The sequence below is a fragment of the Vigna umbellata genome, chromosome 7 (assembly GCF_029865625.1).
Source record: "Vigna umbellata cultivar VRB3 chromosome 7, Vumbellata_1.0, whole genome shotgun sequence".
Lineage (NCBI taxonomy): Eukaryota > Viridiplantae > Streptophyta > Magnoliopsida > Fabales > Fabaceae > Vigna > Vigna umbellata.
This window is the reverse complement of record NC_142171.1, coordinates 7,316,267-7,338,117: the sequence shown is the minus strand read 5'-3', so window position 1 is coordinate 7,338,117 and position 21,851 is coordinate 7,316,267. Positions and strand designations below refer to the sequence as shown.

The 21,851-nt window shown below is 37.7% G+C and overlaps 3 protein-coding genes across 3 annotated transcripts; all 3 read left to right on the top strand.

The window, feature by feature from the left end:
- The first annotated feature begins 1,086 nt into the window (after positions 1 to 1,086).
- On the top strand, positions 1,087 to 10,586 carry LOC124836214 (uncharacterized). Its single transcript, XM_047311327.2, has 6 exons — positions 1,087 to 1,490; positions 8,430 to 8,717; positions 8,851 to 8,899; positions 9,581 to 9,860; positions 10,086 to 10,164; positions 10,258 to 10,586. Exons 1-6 carry the CDS (start codon positions 1,158 to 1,160, stop codon positions 10,447 to 10,449), a joined length of 1,221 nt encoding a protein of 406 aa, XP_047167283.1. The 5' UTR covers positions 1,087 to 1,157; the 3' UTR covers positions 10,450 to 10,586.
- Positions 10,587 to 10,992: 406 nt separating this feature from the next.
- On the top strand, positions 10,993 to 12,438 carry LOC148195070 (uncharacterized). The gene has a single exon (XM_088095074.1). It carries the CDS (start codon positions 10,993 to 10,995, stop codon positions 12,436 to 12,438), a length of 1,446 nt encoding a protein of 481 aa, XP_087951200.1.
- Positions 12,439 to 12,997: 559 nt separating this feature from the next.
- On the top strand, positions 12,998 to 13,489 carry LOC148195069 (uncharacterized). Its single transcript, XM_088095072.1, has one exon. It carries the CDS (start codon positions 12,998 to 13,000, stop codon positions 13,487 to 13,489), a length of 492 nt encoding a protein of 163 aa, XP_087951198.1.
- Positions 13,490 to 21,851: the final 8,362 nt, after the last annotated feature.

Sequence of the window (21,851 nt, the reverse complement as noted above, 5' to 3'; positions counted from 1 at the left end):
TTGATTCGCATAACAAGAACCCAATACTTAGTAAGTATATAAACCCTTATCTCCATCATCTGATTTAATCACTTATCAATTTCAATTTAAAATGTAAACACACATGGCAAATGTTAGAAAGGATACATGTCATCCCACGTGCCTATATGTTAGCCACCTCCCCTGAATTTTAACGCTGTTTGTTTTGGAGGACCAAAAATTATGGTTTCCTTAAGGAGAGGGATCAAATCGTACAAAGTTTGAAATAGGAACGAAAAACAAAATCGCTTGATAGTTGAGGGACTAATAACATATTTAACCCAAAAAAAATAATTTGATGAAAATGTTGAGAATGAAATTATCTTCAAAAATCTCTTCAAAAATAGTTTAGAATTGATTACTTTCTTTATATCGTAGATAAAACAATTACCACACTTCAAAGTAGATATGAAAATTTAAAATAATGAAGATATTTTTGATTTTTTATTTAGTGTGAAAGATTTTAAAGTCAATAAATTGTATTTTTTCGGAAAAAAAACTACTTAAACTTTGAAAAACCTATAAAACATGATAATTTATTAACTTTTAATGGATTGAATTTATTTTTAAAATTAAACATCTTAAAAAAAATTATATGATTGAAAATAATAAACAATTAACATTCTTAATTATATAAAATATATATTTTTGTTCCACGTGTGTATATATATATTATAAAATATTTTTAACAATTCTAACGGACGAAATAACTTTTCAAAACTAAAAATAAAAAAAAATTAATTAAGATCAATAATATGTAAACAAAATTAAAAAAATTAGTTTTATTATTTATTGAAAAAAGTAATAAATAAAATTAGTTACAACCAATTAATAAATAATTTTATATCATAAAAAAATTCAAATTTCTTTTTAAATATGAATTATTTTATTAGTAAATTGTTTTACTTCTATCAACTCTTAAAAACAAGTGGCGGACAACTAGATATGTTAGGAGTCGCTGCAGCAACAGCCCAGATTACATTTACTGTGACAGAAATAAGATAAATATTATATTCTAATATTAATATACAATAATAAAATAACTATCTGAGAAAAGAAAATCAAACATATTCTAAATGCCATATAAAAGTTAGGAAACTTGACGGAACGGAAGAAAAAGAAGTGACAGGAGAAAAAAAATGGTGACGGGAAGGATGGTGACTCCCGTAATCAATTACTCTACGGAGTTTAGAGCTTACGAAGATGATGCATGGTATACGGTTTGCGTTTTGTTCCATGGAGATACTCTCACGGTGAAGTTCTTGGGTTTTCCTCCTGAAAACGACGTCGTGTTTCCGTTTTCATATTTTCAAAACTCGAAGGACCTCGAAGCCTTTAAGCGTCGTTTCAGACCCCTCTCCAAACAGCTTCAAGATGAAGAGTGTGGTTTACTCACTCCTGGAACTAGGGTTTGTGCTTGTCATTTCTTCAATAATGAAGACATTCGCTTTTACGACGCCGTTGTCGATGGGGTCAGTCGTTGTTTACTCTGTTTTATCTTGAGCCATTTGATACTCACCTTTTATGTTTAAATCCACTTTTAGTTCTTGGAATATGCAATTCTGGGTTATTAAAAACATTTAACTCTACCGTTCGTTTACTTTTGCAAAATTAATTGAATTTAGTTTACTACTACTATAACATTAGATTTGTAATGAGTTTTTGGTGAGTGATAATAGACGTCTGAAGCCATAAGCTAGTGAATGTCTTGTTATAGTTAATCACTCTAAAATGTTGAAAATCCTAAAAATTATATATAGGATTAATTCCCTGTAGATAATATATGTATATGGAAAATATGGGCTGAACCCAAATACATAATATTGTTTTTACTCATTTCAGCATTAGATCATTTCAAACAAGGAATATGCAGTTCGGCCTACTGCTTGCAAATGTTTTCTGCTGTGAATTTCACAGTGGCAACCAAGCTTATGCTGAGCATATCACTGCTTCTCGGGTTTGCACTTTGCTACTAATCATCTAAGCATTCCAACTCAGAATTTAAACGCAAAACAGATTCAGAATTTAGCTTCAAACAACTTACTGAACCAAAATTTCACAGCAGGATATACACAGTGGATCTGTTGTTCAATGAATGCATCCGAGCTCCCAAATTGGCTTATCATAACTCATATGGAATGCACTTGAACATTCAAACAGATCATCACATAAACCAGGTCAAATCAGAGGCACACTTTTGAATTTTCTGACAAAATAAGAAATGAACAAAACTTGACAACAAAATTTGAATTCAAAATTCAAATGATTCAAACAAAGATTTGGACCGAATAAAGTGATGAAAATGGACTCAAAAAAGGTAAACACAAACTGACTCACACAATAGAACCTACCACAACAGATTCAAATGAATGTGTTAAGAAGTAGACTTTAAACCAAATTCAACCTCACAAAACGGATTTGTAAGGTGAGGTTTGTCATATTTATCATATTTATGTTTGATTGCCATATATACTTGTATTATTCTTCATTATAAATATATTACCCTATGTGTGTTTTAGATACTAGGGAGATTAGTCTTATACCTAGTTTTATATTCAATAACAGCTACTCCCCCTTGCTGAACGGATACTTGATACCCTTTATCTACGACCGTGAAATCCCCAAATCATGTGATTTTTACGGTTACTTAGAAACCTCCCCATTTTGCTCTAACTAAACATCTCACATTTTTATGTCCATCTCGGCTTGTGTGTTGGGTTGTCAAATGTCATAATGACCCAATTCCTACTGAGTCCCAACACATCACCGGTCTTTGGGCCGTGATACTCTTGCTCAGCCATGTTACGGCTATTAACAGTTAGGCTTTTACCTGACCCTCACTTCCATGACAGACCAGAAACTAAATAAGTCATGCTGGGTACAACATTCAATAGATTGGAAATCTAATGTCGTTTTAGTTAGGACCTGTTTGGTAGAGAGAATAGAAATACGGTAAAGGGAAATGAAGAGGACGAGTGAGAATAGGTGAGAAAAAAATGTGGAAGTTAAAGATGTTTGGCTGAAGAGAAAAAAAGGAGCGATGAAATATAGTTTAGCAAGTTGAGTTGCACAACTTTTAAAATTATTTCCCCCTTATTTCTCCTTCTCCTGGCACTCTAAATAGTTTCTGTTAGACCTCTACTTGTGTATAGTAGGAGAAAGACAGTTACATAACTTAACTGTCTAGGCAGTTAGGGGGTTAGGGGGGTCGGTTGAGGATACCTTGTATATAAGGGAGATTAGTTGTAAGTGGAGAGTAGTTAGTGAATTCAATTGTTTGATCAGGAACTTGTTAAGTCCTGATAGGGGGAGGTTAAGCTCTCTTCTTTCTGTAACCATTACCTGCATATTGAATAAAGGAGACTGTTTCAGTTCAACTGTGGGTTGTGTGTGAGTTTAGAGGCGTGTTTCTCATAGGTTCTTGATAAAGAACCTATCATTTGGTCCGACCTGCCGGATCAAGAAGGAGAGGAATCAGTGATGGGAAGTCAGACGGAAGGAAGATTGGACAATTTGGAGATTACGGTGGAGGGAATCAAGGATGAGACGGCGGCGATCAGGCGCGATATACAACAACTGATGAGGGTGATGGGGGGAGGTCACAATAATCAAGGAGGCGGCTCTGAAGGAAGTAGCAGCTCTGTGAACGAGAATCAAGAAAGGCGCGACAATGGGGGAATTCCCCAAAATTGGCGGAAAAGGGTCGAATTACCATCGTTTGAAGGAGTGGAACCCCATATTTGGATCAACCGGGCCGAACGGTTCTTCGACATCCAGAAGGTGGCTGAAGAAGATAAGGTGGATCTAGCCTACATTAGCATGGAGGGGAGCGCCAGCTACTGGTTCAAGTATTGGATGGAAAAAACCAAGAACCGTTCTTGGTTGGGACTAAAGGCGGGATTGATTAATCGGTTTGGAGGTGGGTTCAGGGGAACCGTGTATGAACAATTAGCGACGCTGAGACAGGAGGGCGTGGTGGAGGATTATATTAGGAGCTTTGAGAAGTTGTTGGGTCAGACTCAGGGGTTATCGGAGGAATTGATTTTGGGTTTTTTCCTTGCTGGGTTACGCGAAGACGTAAAGGGTCAAGTACGAATTCAAGATCCGCAGGACTTGATGGCTGCGATCAGGGTCGCGAGAGATGTGGAAGACGCGATCCAGCGAGCGCGCGGTGTAGTGTGGAGCGGAGGAAAGGTGAACTCGATGAACGTGCGAGCCACTTCGACAATTGTGAGGGGAGACGGGGAACGTAACGGCGTAAACAGGGTCAGCGGGGCAGAAGGAGGAGGCGCGACTCGATGGGAGGTGACGTCGTCGGCCAGCCACCCCAAGGCGGGGGGTAACGCTGTAACCGGAGGCGAAGGGAGAGGAAGAGTGGTAAGAAACTTACCTTACTCAGAGTTCTTGAAAAGAAGGGCAGAAGGGCGATGTTTTCAGTGCGGGGGTGCTTTCGCTCCCGGCCACCGGTGTTCCGAGAGGAGCTTGAGAGTTTTACTGTTGGCGGAGGACGAGGAGGAAGAGTCAACTGAGCACTCAGCGGAGGAGGCGCAAACCATGGAGCTGTCGGCGTGTTCGGCGGAGGGCCTGACACCTCCAAAAACCATGAAACTGACAGGCGTGATCGGAGAACGGAAGGTGGTGGTCCACATTGGTAGCGGGGCCAACCACAATTTCGTCAGCCGGAGGGTGGTGGAGGAATTGAAGCTGCCGGTGACCGAGACGTATTCATACACCGTGAGCCTAGGCGATGGCCATCGCCGAACGACGAGTGGGCGTTGCGAGAGAGTGAGGATACGTTTGGGGAACACCACTGTCGAGGAGGATTTTTACGTGTTTGAGCTTGGAGGAGTAGATGTCATCTTGGGTATCGCTTGGTTGGCCAAATTGGGAGAGGTCGTGTTGTACTGGAGGGAGATGTCCATGAGATATGTAGTGGATGGTGATAAAGTGGAGATAAAAGGGGAACCAGCTTTATGCCGCCAGCTGGTGGAACCTAAGGCCTTGATGAAGATGCTGGATGCTGACTCATGGATATTAATATGGGAGCTGGAGGTAGTGGAGGAAGGGACTAACGGTGAGGTGACAGGTGATTTGACCGCGCAGCAGAAAATGGAACTCAGAGCAGTGTTGCAGTTCCACTCACGTGTGTTCCTGGAGAGAGAAGGATTGCCTCCCAGACGCAGTTTGGAGCACAAAATTCTGCTGAAAGAAGGAGAAAGCCCCATAAATGTTAGGCCATACCGATACCCCTATCTCTTGAAGGATGAAATAGAAAAACAAGTAGAGGACATGCTAAGAGCGGGCATCATCCGACCCAGTCAGAGTCCCTATTCCAGCCCTGTTATTCTGGTGAAGAAGGATGGAAGTTGGAGGTTTTGTGTCGATTATCGGGCTTTGAACAAGGCTACGGTACCGGACAAATTTTCGATACCCGTCATTGAAGAACTGTTGGATGAACTTAAGGGGGCCAAGTACTTCTCAAAGCTGGACCTGAAAGCGGGCTATCATCAGATACGAATGGGGCAGAGGATATCCAGGAAACGGCCTTCCGAACGCATCAGGGCCACTTCGAGTTCCTAGTCATGCCCTTTGGGCTGACAAATGCTCTGGCAACATTTCAAAGCGCCATGAACGAGTTGATGGCGCCTTATCTGAGGAAGTGGGTACTAGTTTTTTTTGACGATATACTCGTCTACAGTTCCACGTGGGCAGAACATGTCGAACATTTAAAGTTGGTGCTGCAGCGACTGGAGGAGAACTGTTGGGTCGCGAATAAAAAAAAATGCGAGTTTGGGAGGGTGCAGATTCAATACTTGGGTCATCAAATTTCGGCGAAAGGTGTAGAGATGGACCAGGGGAAGATCAAAGCTGTGGTAGAATGGGATGAACCGAAAAATTTGAAGGCTCTAAGGGGATTTCTGGGCTTGACTGGATATTACCGAAGATTCGTGCGGGGATACGGGGAAATGGCTAAACCGTTAACATAACTATTGAAGAAGGGGAAGTTTGAATGGTCCGAGAAGGCCGGGAATGCCATGGATGCACTGAAGGTAGCAATGACAACTGCACCAGTTCTAATACTTCCCGACTTTACTCAGGAGTTTCACTTGGAGTGTGACGCGTCAGGCGGTGGTGTAGGAGCTGTGCTGATGCAGAACCGAAAGCCTATCGCATTCTTTAGTAAGGCTTTGTCGGAACAGACTTTGAGCAAGTCCATCTACGAGAAAGAACTAATGGCGTTGGTGATGGCCATCCAGCATTGGAGGCCGTATTTGTTGGGTAGAAGATTTGTGGTGCATACGGATCAGCGCAGTCTAAAATACCTGCTGGCACAGCGGATAACGACGTGCAGTCAACAAAATTGGATAGCCAAGCTTATGGGCTATGACTTTGAGATAGTGTACAAAACGGGAAGCTCCAATAAAGTCGCTGACGCACTTTCACGCAAGGGCGAAGGGGGTATGGGTGAGATGGAGCTGCAGATTTTGTCAAAACCTTATTGGCATGACTTCCACGACATACTGAAGGAAGTGGAGGAGGATGAAGCACTTCAAAAAATCATTGAAGATGTCAGGAGGGACCCAGGATCACGTGCATCTTATACCTTGGAAAAGGACCGACTACACTACAAAGGGAGGTTAGTTTTGTCGGCAAACTCCACCTGGATTCCGAAGTTATTGGCGGAATTCCATGTGTCCAGTACTGGGGGGCATTCGGGAGTGTTTCGAACCTATAGAAGGGTAGCCCAGTCACTATACTGGTTGGGGATGAAGAAGATGGTAACGGAATTTGTTGCAGCATGTGTTATTTGCCAGCAACATAAGTATATGGCTGCATCGCCTCAAGGGTTACTCCAACCTCTGCCGGTTCCGCAAGCGATATGGGAAGAGATTAGTCTTGATTTCATTGTTAAGTTGCCCAAGTCTCAAGGTTTTGATGCGATCCTGGTAGTGGTGGATAGGCTAAGTAAGTATGGCCACTTTATAGCCTTAAAGCACCTATATTCTGCTCACATGGTAGCGGAGGTCTTCACCCAAGAGATAGTCTGTTTACACGGGATTCCGATGTCAATAGTAAGTGACAAAGATCCTCTCTTCCTTAGCATTTTTTGGAAGGAGCTCTTTAAAATACATGGTACTCAGCTAAAAATGAGCACGACTTATCATCCAGAAACGGATGGCCAAACAGAAGTGGTAAACAGGATTCTTGAAGGATATCTGCGGTGTTTCTGTTCTGAACAACCGAAGAGTTGGAAGTGGATTCTGCCATGGGCAGAATACTGGTATAACACCAGTTATCAGGCTGCAGCAAAATGTTCCCCTTTTGAAGTGGTATATGGACGCTCTCTGCCAACTTTGAACAGGTTTATTCCGGGGGAGACAGCGGTTGAGGCGGTGGCACAGGATTTGATGACCAGGGATGAGGCATTGAGACAATTGAAGGATAATTTAAAAAGGGCTCAAGAGGTGATGGTTAATCAGGCCAATAAGAAAAGGAGGGAAGTGGAGGTTAAGGTGGGAGACTGGGTCTACTTGAGGATCAGACCCCACAGGCAAGTTTCCATGACAACACGATTACATTCCAAGCTCGCAGCACGTTATTTTGGGCCCTTTCAGGTGTTACAGCAGGTGGGGAAGGTTGCCTTCCGTTTGCAGCTACCAGAATCGGCCAGGATCCATCCCGTTTTTCACGTTTCACAGCTGAAGAAAGCTGTGGGGGAGAAGAGGATAGAGAGTGAATTACCCCCAAAATTACAGGCAAATGGGCTCATGTTTTGGCCGGTAAAGGTGTTGGATAGGAGACAGAGGCAGAATGGGGAAGAGGCAATACCACAGGTGTTGATCGAGTGGCAAGAAGGGGGTCGAGAGGGAGCTACTTGGGAAGATATAGCAACTATTCAGGAACAATACCCTGACTTCAACCTTGGGGACAAGGTTGTTTCGGAGGAGGGTGATATTGTTAGACCTCTACTTGTGTATAGTAGGAGAAAGACAGTTACATAACATAACTGTCTAGGCAGTTAGGGGGTTAGGGGGGTCAGTTGAGGATACCTTGTATATAAGGGAGATTAGTTGTAAGTGGAGAGTAGTTAGTGAATTCAATTGTTTGATCAGGAACTTGTTAAGTCCTGATAGGGGGAGGTTAAGCTCTCTTCTTTCTGTAACCATTACCTGCATATTGAATAAAGGAGACTGTTTCAGTTCAACTGTGGGTTGTGTGTGAGTTTAGAGGCGTGTTTCTCATAGGTTCTTGATAAAGAACCTATCAGTTTCCATCTTTCCTTCCCCGCCAATTTCTCACCTACCAGACACTCCATTAGTGTTCGGAAAATAACAATAAACTTTCTTATATTCTAGATTGAAATTGCTTCCGTTTTACATTTGTGCTTGATATTGTGTCTGCTTCCATAGGTGCAAGAAAGTGAGCATTCTTGGAAAACAGGAGAGGAAGAATGCTTGTGTACTTTTATACTTTTTTGGTTGCATGGACCAAATGCAAGAAAATTGACTGCTACATCAATTGAGAACATTTGTGTCGTTCAACCTAGATGGGAGCTAGATCCTGTAGTGGCTTCATTTCTGGATAATTGTTCTTCTTTTTTAATGCCAAAGGAAGCTTCTGGCTTTGGAATGGTTCAGTATTGCAACAACAGATCTAACTCCGCTCGTCAAATTACTTATTTTGGACGAACGATAAAGGCAAGTAGTACATGCCTCTCTATGTAACCGTGATTTCTTTCTATGAGCTTGCTTGCTGAGAAAGATATAAAATAGTGATACTGGACATGTTCTGGTTCTAATATTATATCCTCGAATGTATCGGCCTTTACAGGAAACACAATGTGCTAGGCGGTCTGTTGTCAATGCATGTTTACCTGAAGGTTTGTTCCGATGTAATAGTAGATGTTAACACTAGAAGTAGACTAAACTTAGGTTCAACTCCGAAAACCTTTTTGTTGCGATCAAGATATTTGTGGCTCTTTTGATTTGATTGTCCATCTAATTCTGTCAGGACATTTTAAACCATAGCTGTCAAATTAAGATGTCAACATTTAGGATCGATTGATTTTATCTATTCGACCAGGCAAACTATACCTAATTATTGGAATTGCATTCATGTACAATTTGACATAGTAATATTGTTGGAGTAACATCTCAGTGAGTTATAAAAATGAAATTGCTATTTGGATTCCCTTTTTGCTTAAAATTTGTTTTGGGAATGCAGAAATTAGTTTTGTGGAAAGCATTTACACTCATTCTCCTTTAAGCTTACCGAGTACCATTTTTTCTGAAGCATGCCTACTTCTGTCTTACATTTTTTTCTTTGAAAACCGCTCTTGTTTTCTGTTTGTTCACTTATTCACAGCAAAGAGCAACCATAACACTCTTTTCTTAGGCAGTGAACCCAACCCAGCACACACTCAATTTTTCCTCCCCCCCCCACACACACACACCCCCATGTCATATTCATAAACCTTATTTATATTTTTACAAGGATGTTCCATAATACGAATCCTCTTACCTTTTCCTCGGATTTCATTTGATTTTAATTTTTTTTATAGTCAGTTGTCTCAAACGAAGAATGGAAGACAGGGATCTTGGGGGACCGAAAAATGTGTGTATGATATTGATTACAAATATGGATAAAGAGTTATGCCCATCTACAGTTACAGAGTTCTTACGGAGACATACTTCTCTATCAGTCCTAGTCTTTATTTTTCCAAATTTGTCAATGGAGGTATATAATAGGGGAGCCATTATGGTGCATTCTGAAAAAGAGTTGCAAGAGCTGTGTGGCTTTTTGAATAATCCCAACTGCATCATAACATCTTCAACTGGCAGGTATTCTACATGTTAGCTCTTAAATATTGATGTCTACTATGGTTTTCATTGTTACTATGTTGTTTCCATTTAACGTTGAAACCAGGCTTGTCAATTTTTTTTTTTTTTTTTTTTGCAGTAATTGTTTTAAATTGAACCATCAATTCTTACAAAATTTTATATAGACTGATTTAGTAAAACTGTTTTTATACTCTTTAAAATTAATCTATTCATTGTCGTTTTTAGGCCTTTGGTGATACTTGAAAAACTAGTGGGATTAGAAAATATTAAAGCATCAATAGGAGCCTTGGTGCATATATCAGAGGTAGGTTTGTGTCCAGAATTTTACTTCAGAAAGTTGTTTATATAGGGTAATAATAATCCTCACAGGCTGTGTTTTCATTGTTTTCTTCTGTAGAATATATTGCAGGAAAAACAGAGAAGATGGATGAACAATTTGAAGGTTGTACATTTAGGAAGTAAAGAATTCAAGATAGCTAGTATTATGAGGGATTTATTTTGGGCATTTTCTGAGCACCAAGAACGCTTACAGAAGAGGCTTGCACTTGAGGAGCGAAGGATATTTGCAGCTAATGAACAATTAGCTTAAATGTTTGTCCTTCACTTCTTAATGTTTTTTTTTTGCTCATATGTAAATACAACTACTGCAGGCCTATGACCTACTTTTTCTTTTCTTCCAAAATTATTGGTATTAAAGCGTTAAGAAAATGTTGATCGGTCCAGAAATTAGTTTTCAAAAAGTTTATTTTTATATTCTAAAACCTAATTTGCAGGTATTGAACACAGTCAAGTCAAACACTTTAAATAGTTGGTTTTTACTGGTATTTCTGTTGTAATCAGTTTTCTGTTTTTAATGATATTTAGTATATACTTTCTGTATATAAAGCTATATTGGTTTTTCATGAATAGATCTCTCACTCTGCAATTCTTCATTAAAACCTTCTCTTCCAATTCTCCAACAGAATTGGTATCAGAGCATAGGTTACGAAGAAACTTGAGGCGTACTTCAAGAAGACCAAGAACACAGTGCGATTGTTTGGATCTTGAAGCAAGAAGAATGGCAGGGAGTGATCTTTCCACAACAAACCTTCCGATACTCACAGAAAAGAATTGGACGAGATGAAGCACACAGATGAGGGTGTTGTTCAAGTTTCAAGACGTTAGTGACGTTATTGAAGGTGATGACCGAGAGATTGGTCTTGGTGCAACGGACGACCAGAAAGCTACGTTCACAAAGAAGGATAACAAGGCCCTTTTCATCATTCCCCAATGTGTTGATGATACCCATTTTGAGAAGATTCAGAACGCTAGCACTGCCAGAGGAGCCTGGAGCATTCTAGTACGTTGTCACATAGGAGGGGAGAAGATCAAGAAGGTGAAGCTTCAAACCCTTAGAAGGCAGTATGAGTTACTGCAGATGGAAGACAACGATAGGGTTGGTGAATATTTCGACAAGATACTCACCATTACGAATCAGATGCAAGGATGCGGGGAAGTCGTCAATGATACCATGATCATGGAGAAGATCATGAGACCGCTGCCATGGAAGTTTGACTATATAGTGGTCGCGATAGAAGAATCGAAAGACCTTTCGAAGATGAAGGTTGAAGAGCTTCAGAGTTTGTTGGAAGCCCATGAAATAAGGATGATGGATAGAAACCCAGTCAAGAACGATGAACAGGCCTTAAAAGTGCACCATACAAAATATGATGAGAAGAAGAAATCAAAGAAGTGGAAAGGGAAACGGTCAAAAGGGAATTGGAAGACTGATAAGGGTAAGGATGATCACGATGATAAGTTTGTATTAGCGGAAAAAGATGGAAGAGCAGAGAAGAGTTATTATCCAAAGAAGGATAAAAGAAACATCGAATGCTTCAACTGTCACAAGTATGGACACTTTGCATCTGAGTGTTATGCGGAGAAAGGGAAGCAGAAAAGGCATCAAGACAAAGAAGCGTATGTTGCTCAGGAGGATTCAGATTCGGAACCTCTAACCTTGATGGTGACTACCTCAGGTGAAAGCTCCAGTTCTCATGCCGATATGTGGTACCTAGACTCTAAGTGCTCAAACCATATGACGTGCCATCAAGATTGGTTAATCAACTTTGATGCCACGAAGAAGAGTAGAGTAAAATTTGCGGACGACAATACTCTGAAGGTGGAGGACATGGGAGATGTTGTGATTCGGAGGAAGAATGGCTCGCATGCAAAGATCACGGGTGTGCTTTATGTTCCTAATATGAAGTGTAATCTTCTAAGTGTTGGACAACTGATTCAAAGAGGATTTAAAGCGGTGATGGAAGAGAACAAAGTCGAACTATTCGACAGTGACAAGAATCTAATCTTGAGAAGCAAGATTTCCAAGAACAGGACATTTCAGATTAGCCTGGAAGTGGTAGAAAACTCTAAATGCATGGTTACAGTGAAGGTTAACGAGGAAAGCTGGTTGTGGCACTTGAGATACGGTCACCTGAATTTCAAGAGCCTGCAGCAACTTAGCATGAAAGAGATGGTTCATGGTCTGCCTGAAATTATCTTGCCAGAAAAGGTGTGTGAAACAAACGAGGAAGCCATTTAAAACTGAGTTGAGTATGAGAGCAAAGGCCTGTTTAGGAGTCGTACATTCGGACATTTGTGGTCCAATTGAAGTGCCTACAGTTGCTAGAAATAGGTACTTCATCACATTCATTGACGAATTCAGCAGAATGATTTGGGTGTATTTGATTAAGATGAAAAGTGATGCATTGGAGATGTTCATACGGTTCAAGACACACGTTGAAAGAGAGAGTGGCAAACAATTAAAGATACTCAGGACAGATGGAGGAGGAGAATACACCTCTGTTGCCTTCGAGAATCATTGTCAAACGCATGGGATTGAACATGAGATCACCGCTCCATATACTCCTCAGCATAACGGACTTGCAGAGAGGAGGAACCGCACAATATTCAACATGGCCAGAAGCATGTTAAAGGAGAAAGCGCTGCCAAAGAAGTTGTGGGGTGAGGCGGTATCCACAACTGTACACCTACTCAACAGGTGTCCTACGAAGAAATTAGAGGGTAAAGTGCCACTTGAGGCGTGGAGCGGTGAGTGACCGATAATTGGTAATCTGAAGGTGTTAGGCTCACTCGCGTACATGCACGTCCCAGATCATAAGAGATCTAAGTTGGAGGATAAGAGCAGAGTAATGTTGTTCATCGGGTATCATCCCACTGGCGCGCATAAACTCTTCGATCCAATTGAAGAGAAAGTCACTTTGAGGAGAGATGTGGTGATTGTGGAAGACAAATGTTGGGACTGGAATCAAAAGCGTATCAGCTTGATGAAAACTAGAATGGCGGAAGATGAGGATAACCCAATTACGACAGAGTCATCAACGATGTCAGAAAACAGGCAGCGAGTTCAGTGTGATGAATCTGATAGACCAAGGAGGCAGCGAGTGCAACCGCAGAGGTTCGACAACTGTGAGGTCTATTCAGATGCGCAGATAGGTGATGAAGGTGATCTGGTGCACATGGCTCTGTTGGCTGGAGCAGAACCCATAGACGAAGGTGAGGCTTTGAAAGAACTTGTATGGGGGAATGCGATGAGAGAAGAAATTGAATCCATTGAGAAAAATGGAACATAGAGGCTTGTTAACCTTCCGGCTGGGAAGAAGAGTATTGGGGTGAAGTGGGTGTTCAAATGCAAGCTAAAACCTGATGGATCAGTCTCCAAGTTTAAAGCCAGACTGGTGACAAAGGGTTTTCTCCAAAGACAAGGCGTAGACTTCACCGAAGTGTTTGCGCCAGTTGCAAGAATGGAAACTATTCGATTAGTGTTAGCCATGGCTTGTGCGAGACAATGGTCTTTATTTCAACTTGATGTGAAGTCCGCTTTCCTGCATGGTCCATTGGAAGAAGAAGTGTATGTCCAGCAACCACCTAGATTCATTGATGAAGACAGAGAACACCAAGTGTACAAGTTGGAAAAAACATTATATGGACTGAGGCAAGCTCCCAGGGCGTGGAATAAGCGTATAGATTCGTTCCTGCTGAAGCTCAAATTTACCAGATGCATTGTTGAACACGGTGTTTACGTGAAAGGGGGTGAAGGAGAAGACTTGTTGATCATCTGTTTGTATGTGGATGATCTTCTCATCACTAGATCAAACCCAAAACGGATAGATGAGTTAAAGAAAGTCATGCAGTCAGAGTTTGAAATGACTGATATGGGCAAATTGAGCTATTTTCTAGGCATGGAGTTCACCTACACAGTAGCAGGTTTGATCTTGCATCAGAAGAAATATATTAAAGAGTTGATAGGAAGATTTGGTATGACTAAGTGCAATCTTGCGAGGAGCCCAATTGAAGTGAATCTAAAGCTGACTAATAATGAAACAGAAGACGATGATGAAGAAACCACATTCAAGTAGATTGTAGGCTCTCTACGATTTCTGTGCAACAGCAGACCAGACCTATCATTTAGTGTGGGGTTGATAAGCAGATTTATGGGCAATCCGAAGAAGTCGCACATGCTTGTAGCCAAGAGAGTACTGTGATACGTCAAAGGGACTGCAGATCTTGGAATATTGTTCTAGATTGGAAAACATAAGGTTGATGTGGGAGAATTGGAGCTTGTTGGCTTCACAAATTCATATCATGGTGGTGATTGTGTTGAGAGGAAGAGCACTTCAGGCTATATGTTCATGCTAAATGGATCTCCCATTTCGTGGTGCTCCAAGAAGCAGCCTGTGGTGGCTCTGTCCAGTTGCGAAGCGGAGTATATAGTAGGGAGCTACGCAGCATGTCAGGGAATCTGGTTGGAAGAAGTACTGGGGGAGTTGATGATTCCTATGAAAGCACCTCTGCAACTGAAGATAGACAATGTGTCTGTCATCAATCTCTCTAAAAATCCTGTAAGCCACAACAGAAGTAAACACATCGATGTGAGATATCATTTCCTTAGAGATATGGTAAACAAAGGTAGAATAGAGTTAGTATACTGCAACACTGAAACTCAACTGGCGGATGTCTTTACAAAAGCTGTGAAGATTGAGAGGTTTGAATGGTTGAGAAAAGATATTGGAGTTAGATCGATTTGTGAATGTTAGACTTGAGGAGGAGTATTGAATACAGTCAGGTCAAACACTTTAAATAGTTGGTTTTTACTGGTTTTTTTGTTGTAATCAGTTTTTTGTTTTTACTGATATTCAGTATATACTCTTTGTATATAAAGTTATATTGGCTTTGCATGAATAAAGTTACTCTTTGTATACTTTGGAACATTCTTTTTAGAAAAAGTTTTCAAAATATATAAATAATAACACTCTTACATGAAATATGTGCTGGAAAGAGTTTTCTAAATTTAGTGTTTTTCTGCATTTTCTCTTTTCTTCTCTATAGCCTTCCTCCTCTTTTCTTCTTCTATGTAGTGGTCATGATGGAAAGGATAGTGATAATGGTGGTGTGATACAATGACGAAGGGTATTTGAGTCTTTTTCAATATTTGTCGGTGTAGTTAGTAATTATGGGTGTGACTGAAAGTAATAGCCTAATATGAATAGAATTATCCAATGTTCAAAGGGTGTTGCTCCCTCCACCACTCCAAGTGCTTCTGTACCTCCCCACTATTTTCTTTTATTCCAAAAATACTCTACACATCCCCACTATTTTCTTTTATTCCAAAAGTACCCTACCCCTCCCCACTATCTTCAACAATATTTCTCTTTCTTTCTCTACATTAATGGAGCATTCATATGATTTAGATTTAAACTTAAATATAAAATTCAGAGGAAACTTCAATATTAGTGCTTCTACCACTTTCATTTTATAAACTTAAAAATTAGATGCAAATACAAAATAATAAACATAATAATATTAATAGTAAATAATATATTATTATTGTTATTATTATTATATACTAACTTTATAATGACGAAAGAACTAAATAAATTTCAAATCTTTAACAAATAACTTTTCTTTTATATTTTAAGTATTTAATAATATTTTTATATTATTTATCTGATAAATTAAATAATTTATTCAGGTTATTTGAGTCAAACATGTCAGTAAATTAAAACATAATATAATGTTAAAAATTATAGATATTAAATGTAAAAAAAAACACACATATATATAAACATTTTTCTAGAAATTTAGAACAAAATTTTACCATTTATTAAGTAATTTGAAGAAAAAAAATATATTGAACAGTGAAAATAAGATTAAATCAAACTTATTTAAGGGAAAGTGTAAATAAAATTTTGCAATATATCACAAATTTAAATCTAAGCCATGTGAATGCTCCATTAATGTGGAGAGAGAAAGAGAAAGATTGTTGAATATAGTGGGGAGATGTAGAATATTTTTGGAATAAAAAAAATAGTGAAAAGGTGCAGGAGCACTTGGGGTGGTGGAGGGAGCAACACCCATGTTCAAATAAAGATTCTTTTCACAATAAATCCTAATAAAATAAAAATACCTTAGAAAACTATGTCATTATATATTTACCTAAGAGAGCTTCTCCTCTATGGTCTTGGAGCGATCTTGTATGTGTTTGTGGTGGAAGGTGGTCTTGAGTTGCAAGGCTTTAGAAGGAGGTTGGTGAAGGTGCAATCTTGTGTGTGTTTGTGGTGGAAGGTGGTCTCGAGTTGCAAGGCTTAGAAGGAGGTTGGTGAAGGTGATCTGGTGGTGGTATGTGGCATTGAGAATCTTCTTTCAGATGTGAATTATTCAAATAGAGGCCTTAACGAATCTTGAAAATCGTTGGAGCGGATTTCAAAATTCATTTAAGACCTCAAGCTAATTTTTTATTAATTTTTTTTTAGAATTTTATTTGTTTATTATATTAAAATAAGTTATTTATTAATTTTAATTTATTACAAATTTAATGGATGATTAGTTATGTTTATTTTTATTGTTTAATAATTATTTACATTATTTTGATTAAATTTTTTATATTTTTAATTAATTATGAATTATGTTATTGAAAATGAATATTATGTTATAGGTGAATATTGTTTAAAATGGAAGAATATCGTTATGATATGAATTTTTAAGTACATTCTAATTTTAAATCGGATTTTTCTTCTTTCATAAAATAAGTTAGACAAGAAGATTTCAAAAATAATTTTACCACAAATGAAATATTTTTGTCAGAGCGGCTGCAGCGGAATGGTTAGCGTAGAATAAGAAACTAAGAGGGTTTTTAATACAAATGTGTGCCTTTTAATTTTTACTCAATTAAACATACCAAGCAAATAATAAAGACGAATAAAGAGGCTAAGGTTGAGAGAAATTTGCACAAATGATTTTATCTTGGTTCGGATCTTACCAATCCTACATCCAGTCGCTTATCTCAAATCAAGATAAACAGTTCACTACTCACAAAACAATTACAAATTACAATCACAAAGAAACAATTTATAAAAGTTTAGAAACCACCTCTCTTGTTATCCCAAGAGATGAAAGTCACTTCCCCTATAACCCATAAGGGATGAACACCTCCTCTGAATCTTCACAAAGGGTGAACACCTCCTCCGAATGCTTCACGAAGGATGATAGGCTTTTAACTCAGCAACAACAACAACACTCAATCACAGTCCCTGTGAAAGTTCTCGCTCTATGCCAACACACTAAGTTCTCAAAGCCACAACACAAGGGTTCAGCAAACCCTAGAACACTTATCACCGCACAGTGCAGATAAGATTTTCCAAAATACACTTATTTTATATTTTGTATCTCGTATGTTAGAACAAGAGTCCCAATCTAATTTATAGAGATCTCACTCAAGGATACCTCCAATTGTCAACTAATTAACGTGATAATCAATTATCCAATTATGTATTTAATGAATGCACGGTAAAAAAACTTGCTTAAAAATTCTCATAATTGCTCATTATAATCAATTATGACAAGTCATAATTGATTACTGATAATCGATTATTATAAATTGACAATCAATTATCTTGAGTATAAAATGAAGTTTTGTGATTTAAAATAAATTTTAACGCAACCTAAGACAAACTATACATAGAATCAAATATAAACCACATCCTATACATAAATCTACTAAATTATAAAAGCTTTAATATAAAAACAAGTCTTCATGAAGATCTTCCTGCAATAAGAGCACTTGAGACTTGACTTCGTGACATCATCAAAATTCCTGCTCTTTAGCTTTATGCTAACAATCTTCCTCTTTTTGAGGATGATAAAAAATATTTAGTTTAAAACTTTTTGTAACCTGTACTGATCTGTAACTCATACATAACTTAAAGAAGAGGAATTACTAGACAAAAGATAAATATAATTAAGCCATTAAACATATTTCTCTCCCTTTTTTATCATTATTAAAAAGGCGCTATGTACCATATACAAAAATTTCTCCCCCTAAATATAAGAACTCCCCTTGAATATAAGTCATAAACAAATAAATAACAATTATCATAATTTTTATTAAAGGGAAACAGGAGGCATAATTCAAAACAAAGAAAATACAATAAATTTAGAAATCATAATAAATAAATAAAAATAAGATAAAGAAATACTCCTCTTTATTGAGTAACTTAAACAGAATTGCATTTGATTCCTTAAGGAAGAAAGAGAAGTAATTAAAAAAAATTATCAAAATTTTCTTTTCAAGTTAAAAACTCCCCCTTAATTTGACAAACCATACTTTACCAAGTTTTGGTGCACACCCAAAAACTTCTTCCTTAATTTTGAAATAACCTGCAAAATAGAAAAAATAATATTTTGGTACCCAAAATACTTATTTGGGTCCTATACATAGCTTGGGAAGAGAATGACTTCAATTCTTCAAGCTCAAGTGACTCAGATGAGGAAGCAAATCTTTACTTAATGGCTGATTTTGATGATCCTAGAAGTCAAGTAAGTGATTCTAGCTATGAAACTAGTGAATTAGATTTACAAAACGCATTCGTTGAGTTATTGAATGAATATGAAAAGTTGGATGCTGCACATAAGAAGTTGAAAAATGAATTTCATGAATTACAACTTAAATATGAAAAAGCATTAGATGAAGAAGTAATTCTAATAACTAAGATTAGTAATCTTGAAATGAAAGATTCTGAATCTAATGTAGTTGTAAACCCTATTGAATGTTTGTCTTGTAAGAGTCATATGTTTGACAAGATATACTTGAGAACTTACTTGCCAAAGCAACCAAATATGTTTCAGATGTTAACAATGGCATTAGAAAGAACAATTTTTTAAAAACAAGAATGTGCATCAACACAAGAAACCTTAAATCAAAAGAACTCGTAGAGTTTAGGTTGAAAAAAGGTAGTTTTGTGTAAAACAAACTGCATAGTGTTTGTTGTTTCTATTGTATGAAGCATGGTCATACCTCTAACAAATGCAACATTAAGCATTTTGGTGTGCCAAGTGGAAAGTATGCATGGATTAAAACTATGAAATGATGTTTCTTTGTATGTACTAACCCCAAGGACCCATAATGGGATTGGGGACCTAAATTCGTGCAATTCCTAGCGTTCCTAGAAAATTAAGTCTGAAGATCATGAGCTTAAGACGACCAAGTACTCATACTCTCATCCATGAGAAACATTACCCTTGGGAGAATTCAACAAGAACCTGAATTGTAAGGACCTCCCAGCACTCATGCAATTCATAAATCATGCTACTAAATGAGTTAAATAGAGCAAGCATTGAAACAGATGAATTCCCTAACAATTAATGAAAAAGCATATAAATTAAGAATCAATTCAAATACATGAGAGTTCACAAGGTTACATCGTCCCCCAACAACAAATAGAGTTTAGTTCCCCATATATAGACATGGAGAAACTAGATGAATAATGGAAAAGCATGAGATAGTGAAACCCTAAAAGTAGAAGAGGAATCTCTCGCCTTTAGAGAGTAGAGAGTGTGTTGTTGTGTTGCTCCAGCCAGAGATACAAAACCTAGAGTGCCTGGATCCTTTAAATAAAGTCGAAAAAGAGTAGAAACAGGGCCCGATCCAAAAGAGTCAAAATAGAGCAAAAACTGGGCCTAATCCACGACGCACGACGCTCGGGCGCCCCATTTAGGGCGCCCAGGCGGTGGACGTCGATTTATGGCACTTAAGCCTCTAAACAGGGCGCCCAAGCCTCACAGACTACATTCTAGTTGACTTTTCTGCACTCTGGTTCACCTTTCTGCACTCTGGTTGACTTTTCTACACTCTGGTTCACCTTTCTGCACTTTGGTTGACTTTTCTGCATTCCAACTATTTGGTACTTTAACTCTTCCTTCAAATCATTCCAATAGCCTACAAAATCAAGGGAATTTAATGATAAAATCATCAAGTATAACCTCAACTCTCTTATTCACAAAACTAAAGCAAAAACATGAGTTAAAGCAAGTTTCTAAGTAAAATAGAGTGCATTTAGTATCAAAATTACATCACAGATAACGGTATTTTAAACCGTTATCAATCTTTATACAAATTAGCTAAAACTTTACTAAATGAATCAAATGTGTCAAAATACTTTTGGGTTGATGTGGTTAGTACTGCTTGTTATGTGTTGAACATAATAGGCCTCAGTTCCACCTTTAACCAAGTTAATAGGCTAAAACACAGTTTTGCAAAGTCGCAGGTGACTTTTTGGCAAGGTATTTGGCATTGGTTGTATTTTGAACTGAGGTAATATGCGTTATATGCTTCGGTTCTCACTGAATCGAGGCATATAAGTTCCTCAAAACTACAAAATTGCCACCGCTTTCTGGTAGGCTTCGATTTTCCTTAAACCGAAGTCTATTGGGCGAGTTAAAAAGCATATTTTTTACTAGTGTTTCCAACTCCATAGGACTTGTGTACACTTTAGCAAGGTAAGCTCTCACCCTATCTTGCTCTTATTCCATTCATTTTCATTTATGATCTTTTATCATTTGTTTTTCATATTTCTAATTATGTTGTTATATTTCTAGCCAAGATACACCTAAAGTATAAAGAATTATTTAACCAACCCTACATTCCCCAAAGATTCACCCAAATGGATCTTGTTATACATACACCTCTCAATAATCAGTCAATACCTTGCCTAAAATTTTCACGTAACCTTCCTATGTTTCCTCCATCATACTCAAACCAAATTGTTCTACTATTAATATTATATGAACAAACAATAAAAAAAATATTTCTTCTTATTTTCTAACTTCTAGGAACCAATCTTAGTTCTTCCTCCAAAAGTTTCTTAATGAAACACTTAAAACATCCACAAACTTTCCACGATAGCTAAACATTAGCCTTCCATCCTTTCCTAACTTAAATCAAGACATAATTCAATAAAACACACAAGATACAAGTTAAGAGCATGTACAAGGCGCTTAACCTCTTGTATTGATCTTCCTTAGCACTTACTAGATTGAAATGGATTGACATAACACTTCAAGAAACTAGTATTTAGGTCTCTATCATCTGCATCCTCCTTTGACTAATATACACAACCTCTTCACTTTATCACACCTTAGAAATATGTAGATGACTCTTAAGATATTTTAGAACTTGATACAATTGAAGTCGATAACAACTTATATTTTAAAGTCAAACTAGTTAGTATTTTAAATACATAACTAACATAGTTGTGTGCAAGATGTCAACATAATCAAAGTGTTAAAAATTTTAAGATGTGATTATCCCACTTTTGAGATATGATTATTTCAATTAAAAAGTAAATTTTAAACTTAAGTGAATCCTACAAAATCAACTTGTAAGGTGATGTTTGTGTTCACTTACATATCATAAATTGACTTATTTATAGTCGACGTATGACTTCTAACAATATCTTTTCCATTACACCATAAGAAAATATATATAATAGCAATTAAAGAGAGAAAAATAGTTAGTCACTGTATTAACTAAATTAGAGTCAATCTTATGAACAATAATGTTTTGTATCTAAAATAATATTTATTATCAAGAAGAACTCACAATTGATTTGAGAATTATAGTCTAAATTGGTCTCTAACCTTAACTATAAAAGTTTTAGC